General features: G+C 48.2%; 1 protein-coding gene across 1 annotated transcript in view; it reads right to left on the bottom strand.

The window, feature by feature from the left end:
* The window catches only part of LOC126537465 (paired box protein Pax-6-like), an 89,780-nt gene that overhangs the window by 6,733 nt on the left and 55,728 nt on the right, over window positions 1-27,319 (bottom strand). Inside the window, exons 4-7 of the mRNA XM_050184473.3 lie at window positions 27,267-27,319; window positions 16,442-16,712; window positions 6,237-6,362; window positions 4,262-4,344 (exon numbers count right to left, since the gene is read on the bottom strand). The exon at window positions 27,267-27,319 is cut by the window's right edge and continues 128 nt beyond it. Of these exons, the coding sequence (XP_050040430.1) occupies window positions 4,262-4,344; window positions 6,237-6,362; window positions 16,442-16,712; window positions 27,267-27,319 (533 nt within the window). The remainder of the gene's footprint in view (window positions 1-4,261; window positions 4,345-6,236; window positions 6,363-16,441; window positions 16,713-27,266) is intronic.

Here is a 27,319-nt window from a genome sequence, read left to right as displayed (position 1 = left end):
ACCCAAGAAAAAGTACCTCGGTCGCGGTCACATCTTATGCGGTTCTTGAAGGATCACTAACCCACAAGCAAAGCGTTCGACCAAAACTCAGCGCCATGACTGTATGATATATCATCCCGACTTCCCGAGCCACAAGCGGCCATAACCCCACGCAGTTTACGAAGCAGCGCAGATGACCGTAAATCTGGCCTCACTGCATGGTCCGCCAAGACAGCTGCGCACTTCCATTCCGTAATGAGCCCTTATAGGTCACGACAATAGGAACACTCAGTCTGGACGGGGTAGAAAACGATTATTGGAGGAAGGAGAAATAAAAAAAAAACGGAGAAGGGCCCGAGAAACCTACAGAAAGAAACCGGGCCAAACAAACACTCGGTCGATGAAGGGCCACGGAATAAATCTGCGCGCATATTCAATAAGCGAACCTCCTCTTCACCTCCCCCCCCCCCCCCCCCCCCCCGCCTCCCGTTCCTCGCATCGAACGTCTGTTGAGTTCGTCATCGCTGCGCCTGCTCGCCTCTCCTTTCCTCCATTGCAGGCGATCATCCCCTTCTCCCGAAAATGGTTTCCGCCGCTCGCAGCGCGTGCCTTTGTTCGGCGCACGTGCTCGCGTTCGCCGATGGCTTTCCGCGACAACGAGCACTCCCTAGCATCGCTACCACCACCAGCGCCGTCGCCGTCGCATCGCTGCACCAACTCAATGGCCAAGCATGACGCCCACGTGGGTTATGCCCCCCCCCCCCCCTTCCCTTCCCGCACGAGCCAGCGATTCGCGCGCGCACGACCCTTGCACGCGAGCTATGCGCTATGTATACGCGAGCCTGAGCGTTCTGTCTTCTTCTTTCTTTGTTATAAGTACTTCTCTGCTTTTTTTTCAGTTTTCTCGCTAGAAACGAATAGTGCTTTTTATGCGCCAACAGTCATAACTGCGCTCATTAGGCACAGCGCTGGGCTTTGGTTCGCACTAGTGCTCTTCGGAGGTGATCCCTACGCGGTGCGCGCCATTATGTCCTCAAAGAACTCGACTGAGAGATAGAGAGAGAGAGAGAGAGAGAGAGAGGGGTTGCGCTAGCGTGTACGGTGCGCTGGAAGCTCGATTGCGCGTTCAAATCAGCGCAGGCGATGTCATGCGTGTAATGAATAGAACTGAAGGTCGCCTATAGCTGAACCCGGCTTCCGTTTGCACTGACTGCGTTGGTGAGGAATTCATCTGCCGTATACAGCTGCATGGGCGCCTCGAAATCCACATTTATACCCGTTGCGTATCGGTTCCGGTATCGGGAGCCGTATCGGTTCGTGTATGTGCAACAATTGCAAAACTCTGCTTTTTTGTTTCTCTCTCTTTCTCTTTCGTGAATATGAAGAATCGATACTTGCGCTGATGTGCAGTAAAAACAATGTAATTTGTCACGTGCCTTCGCGAGCACCATTTGGATTTCGCATTCAGAGTTTAGAATTTATGCATGTACCCATTTTTATTCTTTTTATGAATTTCCTTCTCATGATCAGGGTTCCCTGTGATTAATTGACCTAGGTAAACGTACTCCTTCACAGACTCCACAGGCTGACTGACGATCCTGAACTCTTGTTCCCTTGCCCGGCTATTCATCATTATCTTTGTCTTCTACATATTAATCTTCAGCCCCACTCTTACACTCTCTCTGTTAAGGTAACTTGTCTGCAGGGTTGCTGAATAGAACAATGTCATCAGCAAACCGAAGGTAGCTGAGATATTCGCCGTTGATCGTTACCCCTAAGCCGTCCCCAATTTAATAGCTTGAATATTTCTTCCAAGCACGCAGTGAATAACATTGGAGAGATTGTGTCTCCTTGTCTGACCCTTTTCTTTAGTATCCTCCTACTTTTCTTGTGGAGAATTAAGACATCTGTGGAATCTTTGTAGATATTTTCCAAAATATTTACGTAAGCCTCCTCTACTCCTTCATTACGTAGCGCCTATATGACTGCTGGTATCTCTACTGAATCAAATGCCTTCTCGTAATCCATGAAAGCCATGTAGAGAGGTTGATTGTACTCTGCAGATTTCTCGATTACGTGGATGTCATCTATTGTACAGTATCCCTTCCTGAAGCCAGCCTGTTCCCTTGGTTGACTGAGGTCAAGTGTTGACCTTATTCTATTGGAAATTATCTCTGTGAATATTTTATACAATGCTGGAAGTAAGCTAATGGGCCTATAATTTTTCAATTCTTTAACGTCTCCTTTTTTGTGGATTGGTATAATGTTGGCATTCTTTCAGTTCTCCGGGACCCTCGAAGTCGTGAGACATTTCGTATAAAGGGCCGCAAGCTTTTCAAGCATGATGTCTGCTTCATCTTTGATTAAATGGACTGTTATTCCACCTTCACCTGTCGCCTTCCCTCGTTTCATGTCTTGCAAGGCCCTTCTCACTTCATCGCCAGTTATAGAAGGAGCCTCTGTAACCTGTTCAGTACTACTTTCAAAGGAGGTGTCCTGGCTGCTCTGGGCATTGAACAGGTCAGTATAGAATTCTTCCACTGCTTTTACTATACCTTCGAAATTGCTGATGATATTGCCCTGCCTATCTTTCAGTGCATACATCTTGGCTTGTCCAACGCCAAGCTTTCTCACTGATTTCACGCTGCATCCATTTATTACTGCTTCCCCAGTCTTTCTTGCTTTATTATTTTGAATATCTTTTATTTTCTCCTTGTTGAGCAGTTTTGACAATTCCGCGAATTCTATCTGATCTCTCGAGTTGCCCTGTTTCATTCCTTGTCCTTTCTTTATTAGGTCCTTCGTTGCTTGGGGGAGCTTACCTACTGGTTGCCTTGGTGCATTGCCTCCCACTTCAAGTGCTGTTTCTGAAGCCAGCCTAGTTACTGTTTCACTCATTGCCTCTGTGTCATCTACATCTCGCTGTTCTAAGGCTGCATATTTGTTTGCAAGTATACCAGCCTGAATTGGTCGCACTTTTATCATTACTGCGTTTAGGTTGGCCTGTTTCTTATTGGCAAATTTTACTTTCTCTCTCTTGAAATTCAGGTGAATCCTAGACCTCACTAATATATGATCACTACACTTTACCCTACGTAACACTTTTACATTCTGCACTATGCTGAGATCGGCAGAAAGTATGAAATTGATTTCACTCCTTGTTTGACCATTAGGGCTTTTCCAGGTCCACTTTTTGTTACTACGCTTTCTGAAGAAGGTGTTCACTATTCATAGCTTATTCCTTTCCGCGAATTCTACCAACATCGCTCCTCTTCTAGAGCCGCCGCTGTAGCTCCCAATTGCTTGTTCACCAGCCTGCTTTTTCCCCACTTTTGCACTGAAGTCGCCCATTAGTACAGTATACTGAGTTTGCGCTTTACTCATGGCTAATTCCACGTCTTCATAAAACTGATCTAGTTCATAATCATCATGGCTGGAGGTTGGAGCGTAGGCTTGCACCACCTTTAATCTATACTTCTTATTAAGTTTTATTACAACTACTGCTACCCTCTCATTAATGCTGTAAAATTCGTCAATGTTGCCCGCTATGTCCTTATGTATTAGAAATTTTGCCCCGTATAGCTTCCTGTCTGGGAGTCCTCTATAGCAGAGGACGTGGCCGTTAGTCAGCACTGTATAAGCCTCACCAGTTCTTCTAACCTCACTAAGGCCAATGATATCCCAAACAATGCCTGATAGTTCCTCAAAGAGTCCTGCTAAGTTAGCCTCATCGAAAGAGTTCGGGTGTTAAATGTTGCAAGGGTCAGTCGTTTAACTCCGTTTAACGTAAAGAAATCATGCAAAACCTACCTCAGAATGAACGTCGAAGTTAATGCGATTAGCATTGACTCAGTGTAGCGCCACACCGTATTGCCAAGCGTGTATGCAGACGGGCTCCTATCTCACACTTCCCACTGCACACGCTGCGCCATCTGGCGCCGCCGCCGCGAATTTCGCGCGTTGGTTGATGCAGTTTAGCTTCCCGAAGACACCATCCGGAGTGTTATGAGAGGCGCCGTGCTAGTGGAGAGCTGCGAATGGCTTTCAACGATGTGTGTTTCTTTTACGTGCACCCCATGCTCAGTATAAACGACCACCTTTTACATTCCACCCCCACCTGAGTGCGATGGCTGCGGTCGGGAATCGAGCCCGCCACCTTGCATTCAGCAGCAGAACACTACAGCCATTGAGTGCATGCGTAAAGGGCAAGGCGTCATTGTGACAGAGAGAAAGAGGTAAGAGAAAGAGAGAGGCAGTGCATGCCGAAGCCTGCAGTGCTCACCTGAATACGTGCCTCGGGCAGGTCGATCTTGGCGGCTAGCCTCTCTCGCGCAAAGACGTCCGGGTAGTGGGTGCGCTCGAATTCTGCACGAGAAAAGGAGAGGGAGCAGCATGAATATATGTCAGGTGTTCTTTTTTTCTTCTTCTATTTGTTTATTACCGAGAGAATTGTTTTTCGCAAGATCGCCATGGGGCAGATGAAGCAATTCTACTCCTCTGTCTGGTTTATTCTAAAAGACGGATGTTAAATGCGTAACACTAACACTAACTGACAAAGAAATGTCCACAAATTAACTTTTAAACTTATACATGTGCGTCACAAATTGCATTTACGAATTGGAGGCGCTTATAAGCTCGCAATGCGTGTACATTTAGAAGAATTTCTGAGGTTAATAGGAAGAAGTTTCGAGATTTCCGTTCCTAAAACGAGCAATCAAATCCATGAAATCCGTTAGCGTTCTAGTTAACTTTGTCCTGTACTGGTTAATAAGGCGATTTGTTCAAAAGGCAGGCGCATATGGAGCACGTGCACAAGGCAGCAAGTTTGTGGGCGCTTATCCCGAAACTGGCGCTAATTTCAATGTTTGTTTCTATTTGACATGTCTTTGCAGACTCGACGGCTACGGTTCATAAAATGTGACATGCAACCGAAAGCAAATGATGAGAATCGCATTTTACGTAATTTTGATAATTAGCTAGTGTTTACCCTGGTTTCTCACAGAATTCCTACCAGTCTCTCAATGGTAATCTACCTCACACAATAGAAATGTGCTATATCTGTCACAAAAAAAGTTTTAAAATTCCGTTCAGACTAAAAAAAGTAATAGAATAAGATACTAGGACACACACGCACAAGCATCAACTATTCAACGGTGAGATAATTTATGCCGAACGTGCACACTGTTGCATGTATTAATTGTATTGCACGCTGCATGAGTTAATGAGGTGGTTTATGTATACATAATTTCTCGAACGTAATGCAGGACGCAGTGCTTATGAGGAGGCCTCTCGAAGGGACCGAGGGTCCCAATACATGAACGGTCTTTATAAACCACGACTAACGTACGTTTACATTGTCAAAGCCACACCGTCAAGACTAAGCAGGGCGGAAGCTTTCCGCTAATACGCCCGCGTAAAATTTGTTTGAAATGCAAATTGAGAAATACAATAATGCGAAGAATTAAAGTGAAACAACAAATTAGCATACGCATATTCTAATCTTTCCACATATAGTCCTATGTGTTGTCAAGTTGTCATTGAAGACTGCACTATATTTGCGCATTTGTTGCAACATTTGCAGCAAGAGTTGCAACCTCCCGTGAGTGCTTGATTACACTATAGCTAGACGTACCATACACGTGGTTTACAGTGCAGCACCTTTCTACTTCAGCGGCACGACGCGGCTGTCGATCGCACTAAAGTGCATCGAACGCTCAGTTAAATGCCCTAGAGTAGGTTAAGGTGTTACACATGCCGCGTCAATATATTATCTGTGCACGTGTGATTTGAACCTCACAATATTCGAAAAAGTGCGGATGACGCAGTCTTGCCTCCGCAAAATTGAGGTCCGTTTCATGGTTTACTTATGATTACCTTCGTAGGGCTTTTTGACCGAGGGTATATTCCACAGCGTGTAGACATTTTCCTCTACACCATCTATAGTCTATACAGTCTAGAGACCGTTTGCACCTTTGATCATATATATTGTCCATAGTTTGTCATGCAGAATATACACAAAGAAAATCAACGAAATCTCTAGGAAGGTAAAGTAGCACCCGCAACAAGTCAGATATGACTGTCTAAATCTACTCGTACAAGATCGACGTACGCAGCTGGGCGTCCCAAAGAGACTTGGGCCCTCAAATTTTACAGTGAAAACGTATAGTATAGACAGAAGACGGAAAAAAAAAAACATGCGAAGGATTCTGAACGAATGCGTATATACAGAGTACATAAATATAGGAGTGCGGACTCACCTTTCTCTAGCGCCTCTATCTGCTCCATGGAGAAGGAGGTTCGGTTCCGTTGAAGCTTGCGCTTGAGTCGCAAACGTGCCGCCGCATCGTCGTCGCCGCTCTCTTGGGACTCCGTGTCCAGCTCCGCTGCATTAAGAGAGAGAACATTCATTCATTCATTCATTCATTCATTCATTCATTCATTCATTCATTCATTCATTCAGACGCCCCCATACCGAACGACTAATTGCACGTTCTCTGGGAACAATTAGTGAAAAAAAATTTGACGGAACCATCTCGCGACACACACACACTCACACACACACACACACACACACACACACACACACACACACACACACACACACACACACACACACACACACACACACACACACACACACACACACACACACACACACACACACACACACACACACACACACACACACACACACACACACACACACACACACACGCGCGCACACACGCGCACACACGCACTCACACACACGCTCGAAGTCATCGCACTGGTGGCGTACCACTGCGAATTATTTCCCTCGCTGCCAGCGGCCATTCGTGGGGCAGCGCTATAGAGCGTCCGGCTGCTATATGTTTGAGGAACCCGTGTGACGCGGGTTGAAACGTCTAGATGGGCAGACGAAAAGTGACTGAAGTAGTGTCGCATTAATACGCACCATTTGAGCAAAAAACGGAATGGCGCGACAGAAATCACTGTCCCGCCAGTTCGACGTTTGAAGATGAAACTGCGCGCGAAAGGCGGCTGTACAGGGAACGCGATACGAATTAAACCAGATACACTTGGTGTCATGTTGTTCTTCGTCGCCTCTAGTTAATTAATAAGTATTTCTCTCAACGACGGACTTGCAGCTTCTATTGCAATTTGCCTACGTGACCAAGGAAGCTATACTGCCACAACGACGGGCTTGCATATATGGGAACGCTTCTGCACCCATCGCTCACTCAAAACAGAATCGGGGGCCGTGTGCAGATGCAACCGAAACCAAAAGAGCTCGCACCGTATATGTCATCGTACAGAAGTGCGCTAAAAATTTTAAGGAGTGCCAGCCACGAAGAAGACGTGCTCCATCGCAATTCAAGAAGAATTAGCAAATCAATTACTTCGTTTGTCAATAAAATGTGATGATTTTATTGAACAGGAATATAATACCGGCGACACGCTGAAGAGGAAGTGACACGTAAGGCGAGTGTTTCGAGGCGTTAATTGTTAACGGTGAAGTCAAAGCGAATCAGATTACAGCGCGGTTCACTGAATGTAGGAACAACATAGCTATGGTGGTTGCCCAGAACACACTTAGGCGAACGTGCGAAGGTGGTATCGAATATAATACCACAAATATTTCCTAGATGAAAACGTGAATATTTCATGGACGTCCGCGCAAGGTGTCGCTTATGAAACTGCTCACCTCCTGTGTAGCTTTTGCGCAGGTACTTGCAAGTTAGTTTTATGTTTGTTCAAGCATTTCCGTTGACACCATAAATATTTATCTTACGCGCAGACCCGCTCGAGAATAACAAACGCCAAGAGGAAGTCAACAAAACAAATGATAAATAGCCAGATAAGTATTGAAGGAATAGGTAATGCAAAGGCATGCCGAAAGAGAAATCGGCCGCTTTATCTGAGAAGAAACAGGAGCCACTTGAAGGCGAGACACACCTCTCGATGACCGTAAAGCTGGAATGCAGCAAAGCTTCATTCTTTCATCGGACTATCTCCGCGACTGGGACAGGGCGCAAATGAGCTCAGGCCTCTAGTGGACTATTGATACTCCACTCTCTCATAGAAGATTGCTGCGCCGATGTATACAGAATGGAGGTGCGAAACTTTTCGAGGTAACCAGAAATTACGTATGGTTGTTTGTGCAATAGCCAAACTGTTAAATCTGAAAAACCTTAGCTCAGGGCGCATCTGAGCATCCAGTCACGTCTTTCGAACGGTGCTACTTGGTACATTATCAGTAGCCCCACCAGGCACCTCTAGCGGCAACCTTCACGAGTCGCTTCTACCATTAATTAAGAGTGGTGCTCCTTGGATGAAATAGCAATTCACACTGCGTGGAATTGAGCTAGCACATACAGCTGGTAGTTGATGCACACGCAAAAAAGAAAGAAAGAAAGAAAGAAAGAAAGAAAGAAAGAAAGAAAGAAAGAAAGAAAGAAAGAAAGATAGAAAGAAAGAAAGAAAGAAAGAAAGAAAGAAAGAAAGAAAGAAAGAAAGAAAGAAAGCGATTCTGCATGCGCCTTCTGCAGTCACAAGCTACAGTCGTGCAGCGCCGTCGCAGCACATTTCTACCACTCGCCCGCACTGCACACGCTCCTCAATCCCGAGCTTCATATCGCGCAGTGGTGCGCTGCAGTGTAGGCGCCCCACCGGGCGATAGCGACCGTGCCGACAACAAGCAACCGCAACAGCGACGAGTGCGCGTCCCTGTAACAGCAGCTACGTACTGCACATACACGTAGTGCAGGACTCCGCTGGCAGCGCGTAGGCCAGCCCAAACAGCGAGAAAGGAGGGCACACAGACAGACGGAGAGAGGACGTAGGGAACGGGCGTTATCGGCTCGTTCCGGTCCAGCGCGGCCCAGGAGCGGCGCTTCCTTTGGAGCCCCAATCTCGCGGGCCGATCCTCGCAGCCAAGCGCTACGCGTGCGGCGGCGGCAACCAACGCGGCTAGCCGAGCCAAGCCGAGCCCTACCACTGCGGCCGCGGCGCGAGTTGAGCGAGCCCCGCGCGCACAGTCGGTGGTGCCTGCGGGCTGCACTTCTCTTATCAGCGGTGCCGCCCGGGAGGAGAAAAAACCGCGGAGGCCGCTCTCTCGGCCGCGGCGAGGCGGAGGATGGGAGAGTTGGCGACGTCGCGGTGTATAGTGTTGCGAACGTGCGCGCCCTCCTCTGGTCTCCTCCTTTTCCTCTCGTCGATAAGGGAGCCAGGGATGCGCACCACTGAACTAGAGCTCCGCGACGTCTTTATAGGGGAGGGGGGCGGAAAAGGGGGGGACAGTGGCTGATGCACGAACCAGCGGAACGCTGCGCGTGGAGCCATCCCACAGAAGCCGCTGTTGCGGCAACTGGGATGCACCGCATCGCTAAAGTACGCAGTCGATACAGTCGCCGCACAAACCGCACGCGACAAATGCGTAGAGATGGCTGTTAGTTTTGACACTTAGACCGTGATTCGTGTTAAACATAGCGAAATTCTCGCCTCATATCCATAAAGATGCTTTTTGCTACGGAGGAAACATATCCATTTCAGTTAATTCTTCCCTGCGGTTTACTATGTAGATTCTGTGAATTGGGCTTCACGCTTCCAGACAATCTCATTTTTTAGCCTGCCCGTAAAACACAGCGAAAAGGTGGACGCGTCAACAGCATGGGGAGACGTCTTGGGACATTGCGTTAAGTCACAACGCGATGGAAACGTTCTTGTGTCGCGTGACTGTTTTTATCAAAGGAACAATGAAAATAACTTGCAGAAGCCGCTACATTATCGTGAAGATTGTGGTTATCTTTTCGTCCGCTTAATGATGCCTGTTTTGGTTGAGCTGAGCGACTAAGTATACCGTAACCAGTAATACGTATATGAAAGTAGGCTACAGAACGCCGTTTTGTATACGCTTAAAGGAAATGTGTAGCAATGGGCTAACGTGACGTCGTTGTTGTGCTTGAGGATATGAAAAGTGTCTATAAACCAAGCTAAGACAATCCTTTGAAACTATAGTTAAAGACATGCGGGACAAAAACATTTATGGCCCGCCAAAAGCATGCAAATAAATCTCACTATGCCCAGTGTTATCGAGAGCAAGGCCAAATATATCGAAAGGAAGGTGGAAAGTTATATCGGAGAGGTGTCAAACTGTATCGAAATGTAGGGAAAAGTCGATGAGTCGCAAATAGACTCGCGCAAATGCGGCGAGTGGTTAAAGTGGTTTAAGTGCGGGCGATAGTTACTTTTATAAAGTTACTTTAGGGCTGAAAAGTCAGAAACTTGAAGACTACGCTGACAAAGAAGGATAGGGATAGGTGAAAGTGGTTTCGCCCCCGCTTATGTCCCTTCTTCTCCCCCATCCACTCCATTTTACTTTTTGTTGCATAGCCCTGAATTTCTTTTTTAACTTTGCAGCGATGACGAGTACCCTTATATGTCGACTAATGGCAAGAATCTGCGCAGGATACTGCAGATATAATTTTGTGCTATTTGGTTTACGACCATTAAAGATGTGAGCACTTCTGTCGGTGAAAAAGCTCGATCGCTATTGATACTTGCAGCTTTTTGTTGTCCACTTCTTATTTTTTTTTTATGAACATAACTTCACAGAAATCTAAATTCGCGGATAGCTCACGTATAGTAAATCCCATTCACGATACCTCAAATTTTGATTCTAAATGAAGCATGATTTTCTTCACGATTCATTGCGAACAATGAAATGCGCACTTTAATTTGTTTTGGCCCAATTTTCTCTCTCTCTCTCTCTCTCTCTCTCTCTCTTAATCAGCGTCAGTGCACTGAACCTGACAGTCCTCGTGTTGCGCCAAGGCGTAGCCGCGCCTTTATCCGCTCCGACGGTTTGACGACCACGAGTCTTGACAGCAAGGTTGACCGGCGGCGAAACTCAATACGAGGTTATCGCGCTATCGCTTTCCTGTCTGTGCGCACTTGCGATATTGAGTGTGCCTTCATTCACCTGGTTTGTTTTCCGTGAGTGCCTCCGTTCGGGTATGTATGTATATATAAGGACACGAGCGAGTCTTAGTTTTTATTTTTTTTAAATTTTTTTTTGTGTATAGCCTCCAAGACTCGAAAGAAAAGCCCATTCCACGAGTCTCGCTCTATGTTCTCACGGATATCTCTGACCGCTCCCCAGAATATGCGCGCGGTCAGAACCACGCGCAACGTAAACGTAGTGCTAAGTGTTCAGATAACTACGTATAGCCTGAAAAACCGGGGAAAGATAAGGTTAAACCTGTTCAAAACTAAGCACATCGTGCAAGGCGGGGACAAAGAAGGAAAAAATGACACACTGGGTGCTGATATTGCCAGCACGCCGAAGCGTCCTACCCTCGTCTAAATTTGTTCGGTGTGGTCTTGTGCTTTAAAGACATGCGGGTGACATTCTCCGGTCGTGGTAACGGCGAATACGCTGAGCAGCTTTAACACATACCACGACTCGGGCCAGGGATTGAATATGTTATATACTACGGCGCACTGGAAGACGGCGTGCGTATACACAAGAGAGCTTTACAGCGAGACGCCGACGAACCAGAGAAATGACGTAAAGAAGCATTACTGCAAAACAAACAGGAACAGCAACTCTGTACTGGATATACTCTTGAAACGCCATGCTCAACAGAAGCGCACATAATTTTCTTACTTCAATAAATACTGTACGTTCCCCTCGCATGCTGGGGTATACATGTCGGCATGATATCCACGATGAACGAAAGAGTAACTGCTCACGCTGTTCTGGATGGCGTCGTGCTATCCATCGGATATGAAATGGTTTAACGGTCCGCAGCGCCGGAGCGTCATATTTCCGGCTATTTCTTGACTTACGTAGCGTTGTGGAGATGGACCATGGACAGTACTCGGTGAGCACAACCCAAGGCTCAACGTACACAAGAACCCCGCAATAACGTACAACAGTGCAGCGACAAAAGCGAAATCTATTTGCGTTCGCCTCGTTGCCCGTGTTATTTCGTAAGCATACATATAGCTCTAGTCTATGCAACACTTCTCCGTCTGTTAAGTTTCCGTTCGTGTTCATTCTCCATTGATTCGGTTAACGTCCACAGGTCCACTACGACGTCTCGTTGCTTTTCTTTAGCGGTTTGTCGATATTAGACATGCATGATCTGTAAATAATATTGGCTTGGCCAGAACTTCGGCATGCAATAAGCGTCCATATTTGTACGTATCTAGTTATACACGACAGCCGATACATGAGCAAGCCATGGGTCCAAGGCGTGCGCCTCTGATCTGCGACAACCACGACCACAGCGCGGAATACAAGGTGGGGTGGAGACGGAGGTTGAGGTGGGTGATTTTGACGAGAGCCGAGGGTGCGTCTCTTTCTTGACGGACGGGCCACCCGGGGACTGACGCGGACGCAGCGCAGGAGAAGTATACGCAGGGAGGGAGAAGCAGAAGGACGAAAGACGAGAAAAGAATAAGAAAAAGAACGTCGCGGTCTTCTTTCATCACCCACATTGTGCGTCACCTTCCGTGGGATCCAGGCACACGCACACACGCTTGCGCACGCACATCCCGAGCAACGGCCAAAGCAAACAGCCACACACAAAGCGTCCGAGGCGACCTCCAACGGCGCATTTGTTCTCCCTTGTCTGATCCCTCACGGGGACAGTCCTCCGAATAAAGGGAGAAAGACGCGCCGAGTCCCGCTTTTAATCTGTTTGCGTTTGCTCGTTGTCGACCTTCACTTTTCTGTATTCCTTTTGCCCCGTCCGGCCCTTGTCGTGTGGCAAGCTGTCTCCCTTCTCCCGCTCCTCGGCGGGCTTTGACGTTTCCGATGATCGTGCTCTACGTGTGCCCCCCGCGGACTTCTGCTGCGAATGCTGTCGTCGCTTGCGCCGCTGTGGCGACGGCGGCCTCTATACGCGTAACGCGCGTCCGTACGTTTGTGTGCGAGATCGAGGCGCTGTACGTATACACAGACGCGTACAAGGCATCCGCGCACGTGCATTTGCGTCTCGCGAGCGTTTGTATCGCTGCCGCGCGTCCTGCCAAATGTGACGCGCGACGCAGCGGCAAAGCTTTCGGCATCCGTCCGGAAAAGGAAGGCTCTGTACTCTCGTCTGCCGCAGCGCTCGCCCTCGGAAATTTTTAAGGGAGCTCGGCGAGTCGCAGCACACCTTACGGGCCTCGGTCGAGGAAGAAAAGCCCCCCCCCCCACCGCGAGAGGCATAATGGCGTCCCGCTGCGAAGGTTGGTGCGCACCTTGCGACGTGAAGACGACGGCAACAACGGGGACGATTCCTTTATTCATTTTTTTTTTATTTCTTTTTTCCTCCCTGTTCACTAAGGAGCGAGCGGTTATTCCTCGGCTTTCGAATTTGGCACGAAAATGTGGATTTTTTTTGAAGAGCGCGCGGGACATATTGTTTGGTTTACGAGGGGGGTGCGAAGGGGGAGCACTCGTGATTCGAGTACAAAAAGTCCTTGTGCACGCTTGAGTGACATTTATGTGTAACCCTGCGGCGCACAGTCAAGCGCTCAAACCGTGGTTTCCTTTGCTCGTGCGTTTTTCTCTGCGTGTGTCCGCGTTTTGAGGCACTGAGAGTGGTGGAGATATATGCGAGGTCGAGCGCACTCATGTTTGCGTGTATGCGTCGGAGGTGCGAGTTAAATGGCGCATGGAGCACATAGCGGAGCAGAAAGACGAGGCTTACCATGCGGAATTAGAAGGTCGCTGAGGTTAATTTCACTGCCCGAGCGTATTGGGAAGCGAACGACCACTCGCGAAAGTGCATTCCGAGGATGCTTTCGCCTGGCGGGTGCATCTCGGCGTAAGCATTATCCGTATACAAGGTGTAATCGTGCATAAAGAGAGTATCGATAGGCTCTTATTACATACGGCGTACAGAGCAGCCTAACTAAAACGCATCGCACTCGCAGTCCATTGAGGGCATAATGCATATATATATATATATATAGTCATGTCATAAGAAGCTAACAAACACTGACACCAAGGACAACATAGGGGAAATTACTTGTGCTTAATAAATGAAGTAACGAAACGATAAATTAATGCTAATGAAAGTGGATTTCATCCACTTTAATTAGCATTAATTTATCGTTTCTTTACTTCATCGTCAACAGCGCCCACAGCACTGTTGACGATTTGATTCCTCGCGGCGGCAGCCGCATTCCAATGGAAGCGGAACGCAATAACGCTCGTGTACTTTGTGCGCAGGTTAAATAATGCCAGTTGGTCAAAACTATTCCGGAGTTTCCCACTATACTGCGTGGTTTTCCCACGTGAAGCCACTAATATAATTTTTTTTAATTCCAGGTGGTGAAAATTATTCCTCAGCAGTCCGCTACAGCGTCCGATCCTATAGCCCATTGTGCAGCTTCGAGACGTTAAACACCACAATTTATTTGAATGAAATTTAATTTCGAGACTAGCTCTGGCTCGAAATTAAAATCCCGCTGCTAGAGGCATGGTTTCCAGCAGTGCGGTACATGAGCCGCTTATTCCAGGCAGTGCATCGTAAGCGACGACCTCTGGACGCACTTGCATTTCTATAGAGTACTGTGAAACAACGCCGAGCAAACAATGCGCAGGCCGGTGACCAAAATATCGAGATGGACTATACTGCACTGCGAGTCGTCGGGCCGTACTATATGCATTATTACATCGATGTCAGGTCACTGTTTCGAGGCATGGAAGCATCAACTTTTGCATAAGCTGCCCATATTGGAACAGTAAACTTAGTACCGCGCACATTCCGACAGATATAACGTTTCGACGAGTGAAAATCGGATATCAAATAATCAACATATCAGGCCATAACCGTGTGCATTCATGTTTGGAGACATGCGTGTGTGTGCGTGCGTGAGGATCGCGTGTGCACGATTAGTAAACCGCGTGTAAATCTCTGGCCTGGCCACGAAACACTGATGGTGGCTGAAAATGGCCGGTCTTCTGGCTGCAAGCTGGCGTGCTCCCTTATTGTCCTCCTGTACACTAGGGTGCCCACTTTCGGCGACATCAATGGCTCGCCAAAGCAGCAGTTTCCCGACCCTCGGGCAATAGATATGTATATAAGGTTAGGTCGCATTATAGAACGCTTCCGAGCAATGCCGCACTTTTATTGCACGGCATCTTAAATTCCACCCCCCCCCCCTCCTTGAAGGTATTTTTTTAGGTAAAAATGGGAACGTGCTTTGTAGATTAGTTTTGAAAAGGCCCTCGATATTTTTGTAGCTCTATTTTTTTTTCTAAAGAAAGAAGAGGCCTGGCTCTAAGCCAAGGTTATAAAGTATATCTTTAACGCTGTTCGAAGCGGCCTTCCTGCTTAGTACAGAAAACCACAAAGCGACGCACACCCCGGCAGGGTCAAACCGGAAACGACCTGCACATTCTTACATTCGACCGCTCACATATCGTACCTCTTCAGTCGGTGGCTGTAAATACGGCTCAAACGTGTTAGTTCCTATAGTGGAGGTTTTAAAAGCCGCCGGATTTAAAGAACGACCCTCTGCTCCAACCCACCCCAACTTTCCTTGAATGGCCAGACGTTATAATCTTTACAGTTCGCTTCGTTTGAAGCCATTCATAAAGCACTAACTGTATATGTTATTACGGTTTTGTCGTCGTCGTCGCCGTTGTTTCATTCTTTGTTTTTTCTTTAACTTCCCACTGGGCGGATATGGCCAGAAGAAAGAAATCACAGGTAAATCTCTTTCATTTTTCAGTTTTCTCTGGGACAAAAGACATTTTTTCACAGGTTGTGCGTATTTGAGAGACAGTTAACTTGCACGATTGCACAAACTGCAATCTTCCATCACTAGATGCGTCGACTGTTTCTAACGCGACGGCTCGTGAATAAGCTACATAGTGGATAGGTTTAGCAGCCTATTCGTTATAATAGACCTGTATACATATTGGTAAAATTCATAGCTAATTACATCTAATCCAAGGTTATATAGGCTTAGAAAGGTTAGCAGTTAGGATCATTTGCTTGGTGCGAATAGCCATGCTAGAGGGGAAAAAAAACTGCGCTAACACAGGACTGTGTATAGAACGTATAGCGGCTATACCATTTAGTTCCCCTTGTTTCTCACGCTGTTTTGTTCGTATCTAAGCATGGATCCATACACCAACACTCCCAGCTTTCACCCTTGCTAAGAATAGAGCATAATGGACTTCGAAAAATTAGAAGTTATGAATGTTCAGTGTATCGGCGAAGCACATGCATGCATGTATAGGCTTAGCACTTAGGCTTAGCATTTAGACTTATGAGTGACTGGCGTGGTATAGCGGGGGAAAAAAGGCCCCTGCAAGCAAAATTTCAGGTGGAAAGCCTGCAGGCGAGTCGTTCTCGCGGGAGGTTATAACCTCCAGGCGCTTCGCTGCCGCTATGAGCGAGCCATGTAATGCTGGCGCGTATTACGGCCATCGAAGTGGCGCCGGTATGTGGACCAAGGCGCGAACCGCACTCACCGGTTGCCTTGTTGTGCTGTGCCGCGTGCAGCGTGGTGGAGGCCGCCGCTGCCGCCGCCACGGCCGCGGCCAGTGGACCCTGTGCTCCGGGCTGCGTGGGCGTCGGCTGCGCGGGCTGCCACGGGCCCCAGCATGCGGCCGCCGCCGCAGCGGAGCCCAGCGGGGAGGCGCCGCTTAGCACGCGCAGCTTGTCGTACACGCCCTGCACGGCGGCCTGCTGCTGCTCCTTCTGCGCGGCCAGGTTGCGCAGGACCCGGTTGATGGAGGACACCTGCACAGCCACCACGCAGGAACCCGTGGGTGTCATAAGAGACGCACTGGATCTACACGTGTTGGGGGCAATGAAACGTATAGTACGTATACTTGCCCATGGAATCTAACATGGTGCGAAATCCGCTCATGTATACGGTCGCTCTCGTCTGCCTAGCTTTCGTGCGTTTGGGTTTGCTGCGACTAATCCCGCTACGCTTAGTAGTTGGATGAGAATGCGAATTTATATAAGTTACGACAAAAATTACCATCATCCTCATCCTCATCTACAGCTTATTCTGATGTACGCTGCATGACGAAGGTCTCTCCCAGCGATATCCAATTACTCCTATCTTGTGCTATAGCTGATACCAAGTTAGGCCTGTAAATATCCGAATTTCGTCACCCCCCACCTAATTAAACCTGCCGTCCTCGAGTGCGCTTCCCTCCCTTTGGAACCTTTTCTCTTACTCTAATCGACCACCGGTTACCTGCCCTACACGCATTACGTGGCCTGCCCAGCTTCATTATTTGTTTTAGTATCGCCTATATAAAATATATCGGCTAACCCCGTTTGCTCTCTCTAATCCACACTGCTGCCTTCCTGTCGACAGTTACACCATGCATTGTAACAAAGAGCGTCAACAAGGTGCCTCGCGCCTGGCTCAACTGTCAACGCACGCGGCCACGGACTTTGTTATCAGAATGCTGCTTTCGACGATAGGTAAAGCAGCGAGTGCTGATAAACTGTACGCGCCTCCTTTCACGGCGAGAAAACAAAAAGCGTAACCAAAGTTTAGCCTTCACTTCGATCGCTGGTGACTTGCTAGGCAGCCTTACTTACAGCGGATAATCTGCAGCAAAGCTGTGCGTGTTGTGTCCGAACAGGAGTGGCGCAATAAAAAAAAAGAAATTGCTTAAAATATGTGTAAAGCCAACTCTCTAGATGAAAGGCAAAAGAGGCTAACCAGAACAAATGTCCGGTTGGCTACTCTGCACAAGGGGATGCAGAGTAGCAGAGATGAAATTTCTCTACAGCCCAATGCTTGGGGAAGGGGGGGGGGGGAGGACATCTGTACTCATTGGTAGAACTAATTTGTTCGTCGGATGTGAGCGCCACATCTTCCGTATATGTGAACCGAATCCTCAGTCATCAGGTCATCCCTGTGGTCCAAGTGCGTTGCGGAGTGTTTGGAGGCACATTCAATTAAGCATGGATGTTCTGTGTCGTCCGGGAGGCAGAAGGAGGAAAATAAATAATATGCATACGACCTGTTAATAATATACGTACTATACAGCGGCCGCTGAAATACGCGCAGAGGTGTGGTTCTGAGAGAATAAACATCTCGCGCATAATGATGGCTACATTCTTGTCGCAGCCCGCTTGACTACGCGTTTCATTCGATTACAATTACACAGTTTATAGAAAAGAACTTAACTGACTGTTATCGGAGTTGCACAGTCTTGCTTTGCTTTTAGGAAAATACTTGACTGGCCTTGACGACACAGGCCATATATAAATTGCGTTACTTCGTTCTCGGAGAGAGCTACTGTCTATAGCTGTCCAGGTCACAGAACGAAACATATTGATAGGTATACACACGGAAGCGTATAATGCCGTATTTGATGTTGCAGTCCTGGCTTACCATTCTGCACTATTTTCCTGTTTTCTGTCTTCTTATTTCTTTTTTTTTTTCTTTACATAGCTTTTGTTGGACTCTTCCATGCGCTTCCGCATGCGTACGAGAACTTATTTCCATGATGAATGTTTCACCAACCGCTTCCGAGATAATTTTGAATATGAGTGAGAGCAATGTCCAATTTAGGATATACAACAGAACTCACGAGGGAATTCGATAAGAGAGAAATGTACGCAACAGAGATCGGGAACCTTTTGTATACTTTGCACTGAACGGATCGCTATAGTGCAACGAATCTTTCTTTAGAACAATGGGGAGTCCAGCGCTCTCTATACAGGGACCCTACCCTTGGACCGCGGCCTTCTACAGACATTGGAAAGAGAGAATTATATGCTGTGAGTAATTTGTTTGTTTAATGCAACCTTGCTGCTTCGGAATACTCAAAGCACATGCGTTCGAACTCTATTTTTCCTTTTTTTATATTTCTACTGTATGTGAATACGGTCGTACTTTATTTGAATAATTTGTTTTTCGAGCAATCTTCATCGCTCAATACGTAAAATGAAGTAGCAGATCAGCCTCTAATTCGTAACCTTTGCCATTCGTCCGCCGCCTTCGCTAATACTGTGTCCAGCGTCATGATTTGCTGATATTTTGTCTTACGACCAATTATAACGTAAGACCATATTTTGTGAATGCGAGCCTAGAAATGTGTTGTACTGTGCAGCGAACAGCTCGCTAGGACAAAGGGTCTTGCTTGGTCAGTGAGAGATCAACCCTATGTAAAGCAGTTACCTATAATCGGGGAAATTGGCGAACCGCCCTGCGCAATAATACGGATGCTCTCGACTCGACGCGCCGAATCAGGTTGCACGCAACATCCGCTTCTGCGTGCGTGGGAAGACGCACGCGTCGGCTGGAGCTCAAGGATGACGCATCGGGTGTCATGAGAGTGTAGTCGCACTTCTTGCGAAAATTGACTCACGCGACGAGTCGATGTCACCATCGCTCGTGTTGTCACGAGATGCCGGCTGGTTGCGCAAAAGTCCGGCACCTAATTATGACGCCTCCGCCCTGCAATATATAGTCACTATGCGAGAGGCGAACCTGCGTCGTCGCATTTTTCCTTTTTCCACACACACACACACACACACACACACACAGACACACGCACGCACACACACGCACACACGCACACACACACACGCACGCACACGCACACGCACGCACACTAAACGCACACACACACGCACACACATGCACACACACGCACGCACACACGCACGCACACACACGCGCACACGCGCGCGCACACACACCACGCACACACACGCGCACACACACACGCACACACACGCACACACACACACGCGCACACACACACACACGCACACACACGCACACACACGCACGCACGCACGCGCACACACACGCGCGCACACACACGCACACACACACACGCACACACACACACGCGCACACGCACACACAAAAGTTTGTGTTTGTGTTTCACATATGCACGCGCATTAATTCCATCGCTAAATATTAAGACTCGCATTCGGTTGCAGACTGCTCTTCCTGCTTATTCCTTCCAGCTTTAAAAGCACATATGCAAGCGTGGTATGCTGCCATGCGGTTGGACTATTTTGCAAGGAGAAATTATTTCCTTTGTTTTTCACGCCGAGTTAAATCCTAAGAAACAGGTATCCCGTTTAGCGATGGCGGGAATTATCGAAATTAGGTTAAGGCAGCCAGAAAACAATGATACCAATAATTCAAGCAGTATTGACGCAGTGATAAAGCAGTATTAAAGCAATATTCAAGCAGCATGTTTCATTTGGGTTGCTGCGTCTGCGTTGACATAAAACCGGCTCACAATAGGCGGATTTCTTCGAACCACGTAAAAACAATACACTTCTACAACAGTAATTGCCTCTTCGGATTTACAAACCGGGATGTACCAGTCGGGTTCACATCGTAAATCGATATATATATATATATATATAACCCAAACACGAAAATGTAATGAACATATCAGTCATGGCGCAGCGCATACAAATCCTTGAGAACTGGTGGCTTGCGAAAAATGTGGATGCAGAAATACACGCCATTCTTTAAAAATATATATATAGAAACAGAAAAGTAAAATTTCTATATTAAGTCAATACGGCCAGCTGAATATTCAGTGATATTTGAAACCTATCTATATAGTGTAGTGATTGTAATGAGTGTAGCGATTAATAATTAGTGATAGTGTGGTGCAGTGATATAGCGTACTATGGAAAGAAGAATGATGGGTGTAACGTTTGGGGATAAGAAAAGAGCATATTGGGTGAGGGAACAAACGTGAGTTAACGACATCTTAGTTGAAATCAAGAAAAAGAAATGGGCATGGGCAGGACAAGCAATGAGGAGGGAAAATAACCGATGGTCACTAAGGCTTACGGACTGGATTCCAAGGGAACGGAAGCGTAGCAGGGGGTGGTATAGTAGGTTAGGTGGGCGGACGAGATTAAGAAGTTTGCAGGGACAACATGGCCACAATTAGCACATGACAGGGGTAGTTGGAGAAGTATGGGAGAGGCCTTTGCCCTGCAGTGGGCGTAACCAGGCTAATGATGATGATGATATAGTGTAATTGTTTACATACAGCGCCGAAACACGAGATCAAGCGAAGCGGAGAGCGCGGATGTATAGCGCAATCGACAGAATCATGTGGAGTTCGCTCCCACGCTCTAAAAATAAATACAACTCTTCAAGTCCAATTATCTACCAATAATACATTCAGCAGACTGCATAACACCGCATGCATCAGCAAAGGGCACGATGACACCACGGCCATTTCCCTTCTGACAAGCTTCAATTGCGCGCCGTCGTATAGAGCGTAAAGAGCATGACTTGGCACGCATGACACGTTTCCACGACGCTAGTCGTTATCATTGCCGTCCTAATATAATCATTATACAAACGACCTGCAACTGCGTAGAGATTCCTACAAAGATTAAGAGACAACGCTGGTGTGATCGTTCAACAATATAGATACCTAGAGAATATTAGGCATATAGCACATTCATTTGTCTAAACTTCATGCTCGTGGCTTCAAACGTTCTTGCATAGCGTCATTTTTCAAACACTTTATCTTTACAAATTTCCAAGCAATTACACTCTCCTAAAGACGTGAAGGAGCGAGAGTATGCGCACATATACATAATCATTGCCAATTGTTGCATCTATATATAGCGAAATGTTCTTGTTGGAAATTAACAATTTGCAAAGTCGCGAAGCAGTTCGAAGCCATGATGGACGAAGTTTAATCACACGTGCGCGTGCTTATAGCCACCGTTGCCACGCAGGCCGAAACGTCATGCCCGCCTGCTGCTACCTTCGGCACTACATGTACGTAGCGCGAGGGTGCCATTTACTGAATTGTGTAGGAAGCGCCGGTAGCTGGTCAGCCTTTCGTGACGTGCACACGCGCTCTCGCTGGACAGCCGTCGCGACAACTCGGTGGCATTTCCTCCGTCCCCAGCACAAGGCCCGCCGGCGGCACGGCTGGCCGTCGCACGATCAATCTCGGCGCGACCGAGTCCTCTTTCCCCGAAACGCAACTGCCCTGAAATCCGCGCCACTCCCGAGCGCGTCACAAGGTCCCGGGCGCTCGGACCGCTAACGAGCAGAAACTTGTTACGGACTACGAGCCAGCTTGTCATAAACAACCCCTCCCCCCTGCCGTGGGGCAATGCAAACACACACATACACACGCGCGCGCGCGCTCGGACACAGGAGCCGCAGTGCCGTTTTAAATCCTCGACTATATCGCCGCAGCACAACGCGCCTGCAGGCCGCGACGGACGCCGCGGCGCTCACAAACCCTTAATGCGGCAGGGCGAGCTTATAATTTATGCTCCGCGTTATGAGTCGGTCGGGGACACGAGCCGTGCGGCGGTATTTCGCGCACTCGGCCTCTCTCCACTGGAGGCCGTGCAGGAGTTAAGCATCCCGGCGCACGCCAGATGCAAGGGTGCGGCTGCTCCGAGCGAACCTCGCAGAACCTGCGCGCATACGCTGCGGCAAACATATAGTTCAGTACAGCGCGTTCAGGGCAGAAGTGTCCCCTTCGTAGCTCTAGTCCACGAGCTAATCAGACTGCTCGAGCTAGTGCACACCCAAACGATGTATGTAGTGCAGTCGTGAGTACTGCGACTAGGAACAGCGAATTCGTTTTCAAGCAGCGATTATTTGTGATGTGTGGACTGAATTCTGTAGATTGCCAATATTCAACAGGTAGCTTTCCGCTTTAACACTTTGTTTCGAAGAACCCTTTCGTACACAGCATGTCTCTTTCGCCATTATGGTATCTTTAAAGCAATCTTGGTGTTCCCTCTCACTTTGCTCAAGGGGAGAAGTTACGAGCTTGCCGTGTATAGTGAAATAAATTCTGAGCTTTTTCATACCGTCATCGGTCGAATACTGACCACAAAATCCGCTAATATTTCGTGAATAACCCTTGGAAGCTTGCAGCAGTATTGGAGACCCCCCTGTCAGTTATAGAAGCGGACGCGTGCTTCTATGTCGTTGCACTTGCGACGCGAAAATTAGGCGTGGAGATGTTGTCAGCTTACGTTTCCAGACGCAGGTGAGGCGACGATTCGAAGACCTTTAGATTTTAAGGAAATGGTCGCGCTGATCGTTGAACAATGGGTTCTACGAGACCATTGCAGGCGAATTGAGGCAGCTACTCCGTATAACTACACTTGCACGTTTCTCACTATGTAGGCGCCACGAACACAGTCCGCGCAGGGGTGTTTTTCGTACCGAATCAGTGCGAGCGCGCGAGCACAGTGCCAACGGTCCAGCTTTACTGAGTCGAAGGAGGACCTGATTTCTTGCAGCGCGGGGACACACCCTCTGTCATACGGCCGAGCCTTCGCTAACGCTGCACGCAGCTACGGCGAGACGGACCGCTGTGGATATATGAGAGGAAGGGGAGGAGGAGGCGCACGCCAGGGAAGGCATCGGACGACGAGCAGCGCCTGCCACGGCTGCTTTAGCCCCGCAAGCGAGCTCAGCCAACGAAACGAGCAGGGGAACGAAGGCATAGTACGCTGCAGCGAGCCCGCAGTATACTCCGCCTCGCGACGCCCTGTCGTCCCAGGGAGTCCGCGCCGACGTCCCTCCGCGTCCATGCTCTCCCCCTTCCAGGACCCCAACCTCTTCCTCCTCCTCTCGTTCTTGCGCCGTCACCGCGTTGGGTCGGGCTGGCGCCACATCGCAACCAATTTTCCGCGCTGCTAAAGACAGGAGCGGATTAACGCTTTGCGTCCGCCGCCGCCGCCGAGCTGTTCTTGCTGCCCCGGGGGAAGAATTCGTCCGCGGCGGTGGCTGTCGGGAGATACGCCAAGCAGTGGTATTTCCATTCCCCCTATACCCACCTCCTCCACCTTCTATTCCTCGAGATGGGATGCGCGCACGTGCGCGCTTGTGTGTGCGTGGCTCGAGGAGGAGGAGGGGGGGGGGGGGGGGGACGAGCGTGAGCGTTGCAGGCCAACGCGTTTGTGGCCGCCCCGGGGTGCTTGCTCGCTCCCATCATGAATGGATGGATGGCGGAGGGAACGCTATGATTCGCTCGTTTGCGGCCAAAATGGGGAAAAAAAAGAAGAAAGCGGCGGCTGCGGCGTGCAGAGTTCACTTCCCGCTGTTCGCGAGTTTATCGTCGGGTGTTCGTTTCGCGGGAATGTTTTCGTTGTTTTGTTCTTCCTTTGCGCGTTATCGGTGATTTGCGCCACAGCATGCTACGTAGTCGTCCTTGACGCAGCCTGTCGGAACAACGGGATGATGAAATCGCTTGTTTCTTTTGTCGGCAGTTGACAAACAATGAACGATGATGTGTGACGCCCTGTGATGTAAGATACTTTACAAAGACGTGTTAGTGAAGGCAATGTGAAACCATAGTCACTTGTTTACTGTCGACTTTCCCGCACGTTCAGCTCACGTGATGAGCATTCAGTGAAAACTTCAAGCTACAGCGTCACCGTCGGGCGTGCTTCCTGCATGGTATAGGTCAGTTTATGAACTTATTGAGGTACCTGTCATGTGTTCTTCCTGCGAAGTTATGCACAGCGCAACGACGCTTGCACAAAATGCATCCAGGGGGTAATCGCCCGACCGATATATTTTCTGATCTCTGGAAATCCTGGTTACATTTCTATTTTTCACAAGGCGCAAATAGTTTCCGCAGCATAATAATATCTTGCCGACTCTCTAAACGTGCATATAGAACACACAGCGCGACGACTCCTTGTACAAGCGGCCCAGGACTTGCCCAAGTTGAGGGGACATTTTCGCTGTCGTGACTCTCCTCGCGTATATACGGGAGCGAGAGAGGCCCAGAAGCTCCGAGATGAACATCGATACGAGCGCGTGCAAGCCAGCTGGCACATTGGATTCTTCTGCTCGAGCAGCTCGCTTCTGCGAAGCCTCGCACAGTGCGATGCGGCGGTGCCGGCGTCGTTCCCGTCCGCGCACCGCGGTCGTGCTCACGTACGCACATTTTGCGCTGCGAAGCCGGCGGCGCGACAGTTCCTGAGGGAGCCGAGATAACGCGGGCTGCGCGGCGGGGCCAGTGACGTGGCCGCCACCCCCGGCCCGCAGATAAGCGCGCCATCTTCCTGCCACCAGCGCGGGCAGCATACCCCCCCCCCCTTCACCCCTCCCCCCATCTATAGCCTGTCAGTGTCAGCAGGCGAATACGAGCAGAGCGGACGCAGAAGAGCTCGGTGTGTATATTTTACGTGTGCTTTAAGAAAACAAAAAGTGCCATATTTAGGCTGGTATACTGTCAGATAACACGTAGTTATGGCACACAATAATATATATGTACGCGACAGCGCTTCTACTCCCCCCAATAACTTGTACTTTATTTTAGCTCATTTTTTTCTGACATAAACAAAATAAAACCAAACAAACTCGGTCAGTGTATGGTTGCGTGCACTCGTGCGTATATATAGCCACTGGTGAGGTCAACCTAAATGGCGCGCACACCTGCACAGACGACGTTTCCGATAAATGAAGCAAACGAATGCGAATAGCATCCTGCACTCCCAGCTCTCGATGTCTGACGATTATACAACGAATGTGTAGGCACAATATTGCGCATTTTTTGTTTTGTTTCTTTCGATCGGTTCAGAGCCACATTTTGTACCGAGGCGAAAATACGTCGGTGTCTGGGATGCAGCGCACACATGAGTTCAACAGCCTAAGAAGCAGTCGTTCGAACGTCGCGAAACATTATTAGGGTGTGCGAACGTTCGAAACCTTCGAATGTACGAAACCTTCGAAAGTAGAATCTTTTGAAAACAATCTTTTCTTTTTTTTTTTTTGCTTTTGTAAACGGCATTTCATGACATTTCTGTGCACAGTTCGCTACGCATCAATCCACATGAAGATTGTCTGCACAGGGCCATTTACACGTTTCGGCGTCCTCATAATGCCGTCCCACTGAAGCTTATAAACACATGCATCAAAAAATAACCGATCGGTGGCTCAACGCGTCGGAACGGTGCTTGCTCCGATCGCAATAAAGCACTCAGTGTTGGGAACATACTGGATGCATGGTTGGTATGGTGAGTATGACACAATGGATTGACATAATGCAAGCGTGCGGCTTAGCAAGTCGAAAAAGAAAAAAAAAAATGTGAGTCCTATGATTTAGCGCACATTGTTTGCTTTCTTTTTTCTTGTTGTTTTGAACTTCATCAACCAAAATGATCAAATGGGATTGCCCTTGCCTTTCGTTGTAAAGTGGCATGGCGTTTCCGTTTGTATTCCATTGCATTTTTTTGCCCTTATCACATCATTGTCCACCTCATTTCACAATATCTTTCACTTTCGCACAATATGTACTATGCTGGCCTGTACACCAGCATCCTGGCTTATGGCTCATATAACCATCTTTGTATTTCTTAGGCGTACTGAGAGCACTATGGTATATCCGTACAACCTGGTACGGTTGCTGCACATTCTCATGTGGGAAGGAAATAAAAAAAAGGAGCGAGCATTACGTCACTCAGCCAGCCTTGGCAAGGCAACTTTTCATGAAGACGTTGTCTTCGCTATTTCGTTGAAATAGTCGGCTCAAAACACGTGACCTTTGAGACTCGATCAGCGTACTCGTCGAGAGTGTTTGTTTCCCAGTAGTTTTTAATCGATGCGCACTTGCTATATTATTATTATTATTATTATTATTATTATTATTATTATTCGTAGTAGTAGTAGTAGTACTAGTAGTAGTAGTAGTAGTAGTAGTAGTAGCAGTAGTAGTAGTAGTAGTAGTAGCAGTAGTAGTAGTAGTATATTGTACGACAGGCCGTATCAGCCTGTAGAGCGGCGGCACTAAAACCTACCGGTCGCCCTGACGGGACAATCACTTGTTGGGCCGACTTGATCATTTGGCTTCAATAGTGTTGCGTAATGCTCCTTTCTTTCATACCTCCATGCAGGACATTGCGGATGACAAGTTCTTTTGATTGCTCCCTAATCTTTCGATGTACAAAAGTTTGGCGAGTTGGGTTATACAGCTTTACTTCTAAAAGCGTGAATGAAGAAAGAAAAAAAAAAACGGGGTAAGAAAAAAAAAAGAAATAACCCGTGAGCGTTGTATATCCTCCAACCGAAGCGACAGTTTGACGAGTTTTCTCCTGGGGGACACAGCGCAAACAACGGCGCGGGCCTATACAAAGAAAGAAGTGACGGTGCAGGTGCTGGACTGGCAACTATGAATATTCAGAATGACAACCCATTTCCAGAGAAGCTCCACGCTTGTGCGACCTGTTGCGGCTCGCTCTACCTTTACCATTGCTTTGGGCCCATTGATATAGGTATGCTGTCGAACCGTGAAAGAGAGAGGGAACAGATGAAGCAGCAGGATCGGCACTCACACTGGGCACGTTGTCACCGGAGCACATGCCTTCGGAGAGGAGCCGGTCTCGGA

The sequence above is a fragment of the Dermacentor andersoni genome, chromosome 4 (genome assembly GCF_023375885.2).
Source record: "Dermacentor andersoni chromosome 4, qqDerAnde1_hic_scaffold, whole genome shotgun sequence".
Taxonomy (NCBI): Eukaryota; Metazoa; Arthropoda; class Arachnida; order Ixodida; family Ixodidae; genus Dermacentor; species Dermacentor andersoni.
This window is presented reverse-complemented; position numbering and strand designations above follow the sequence as displayed.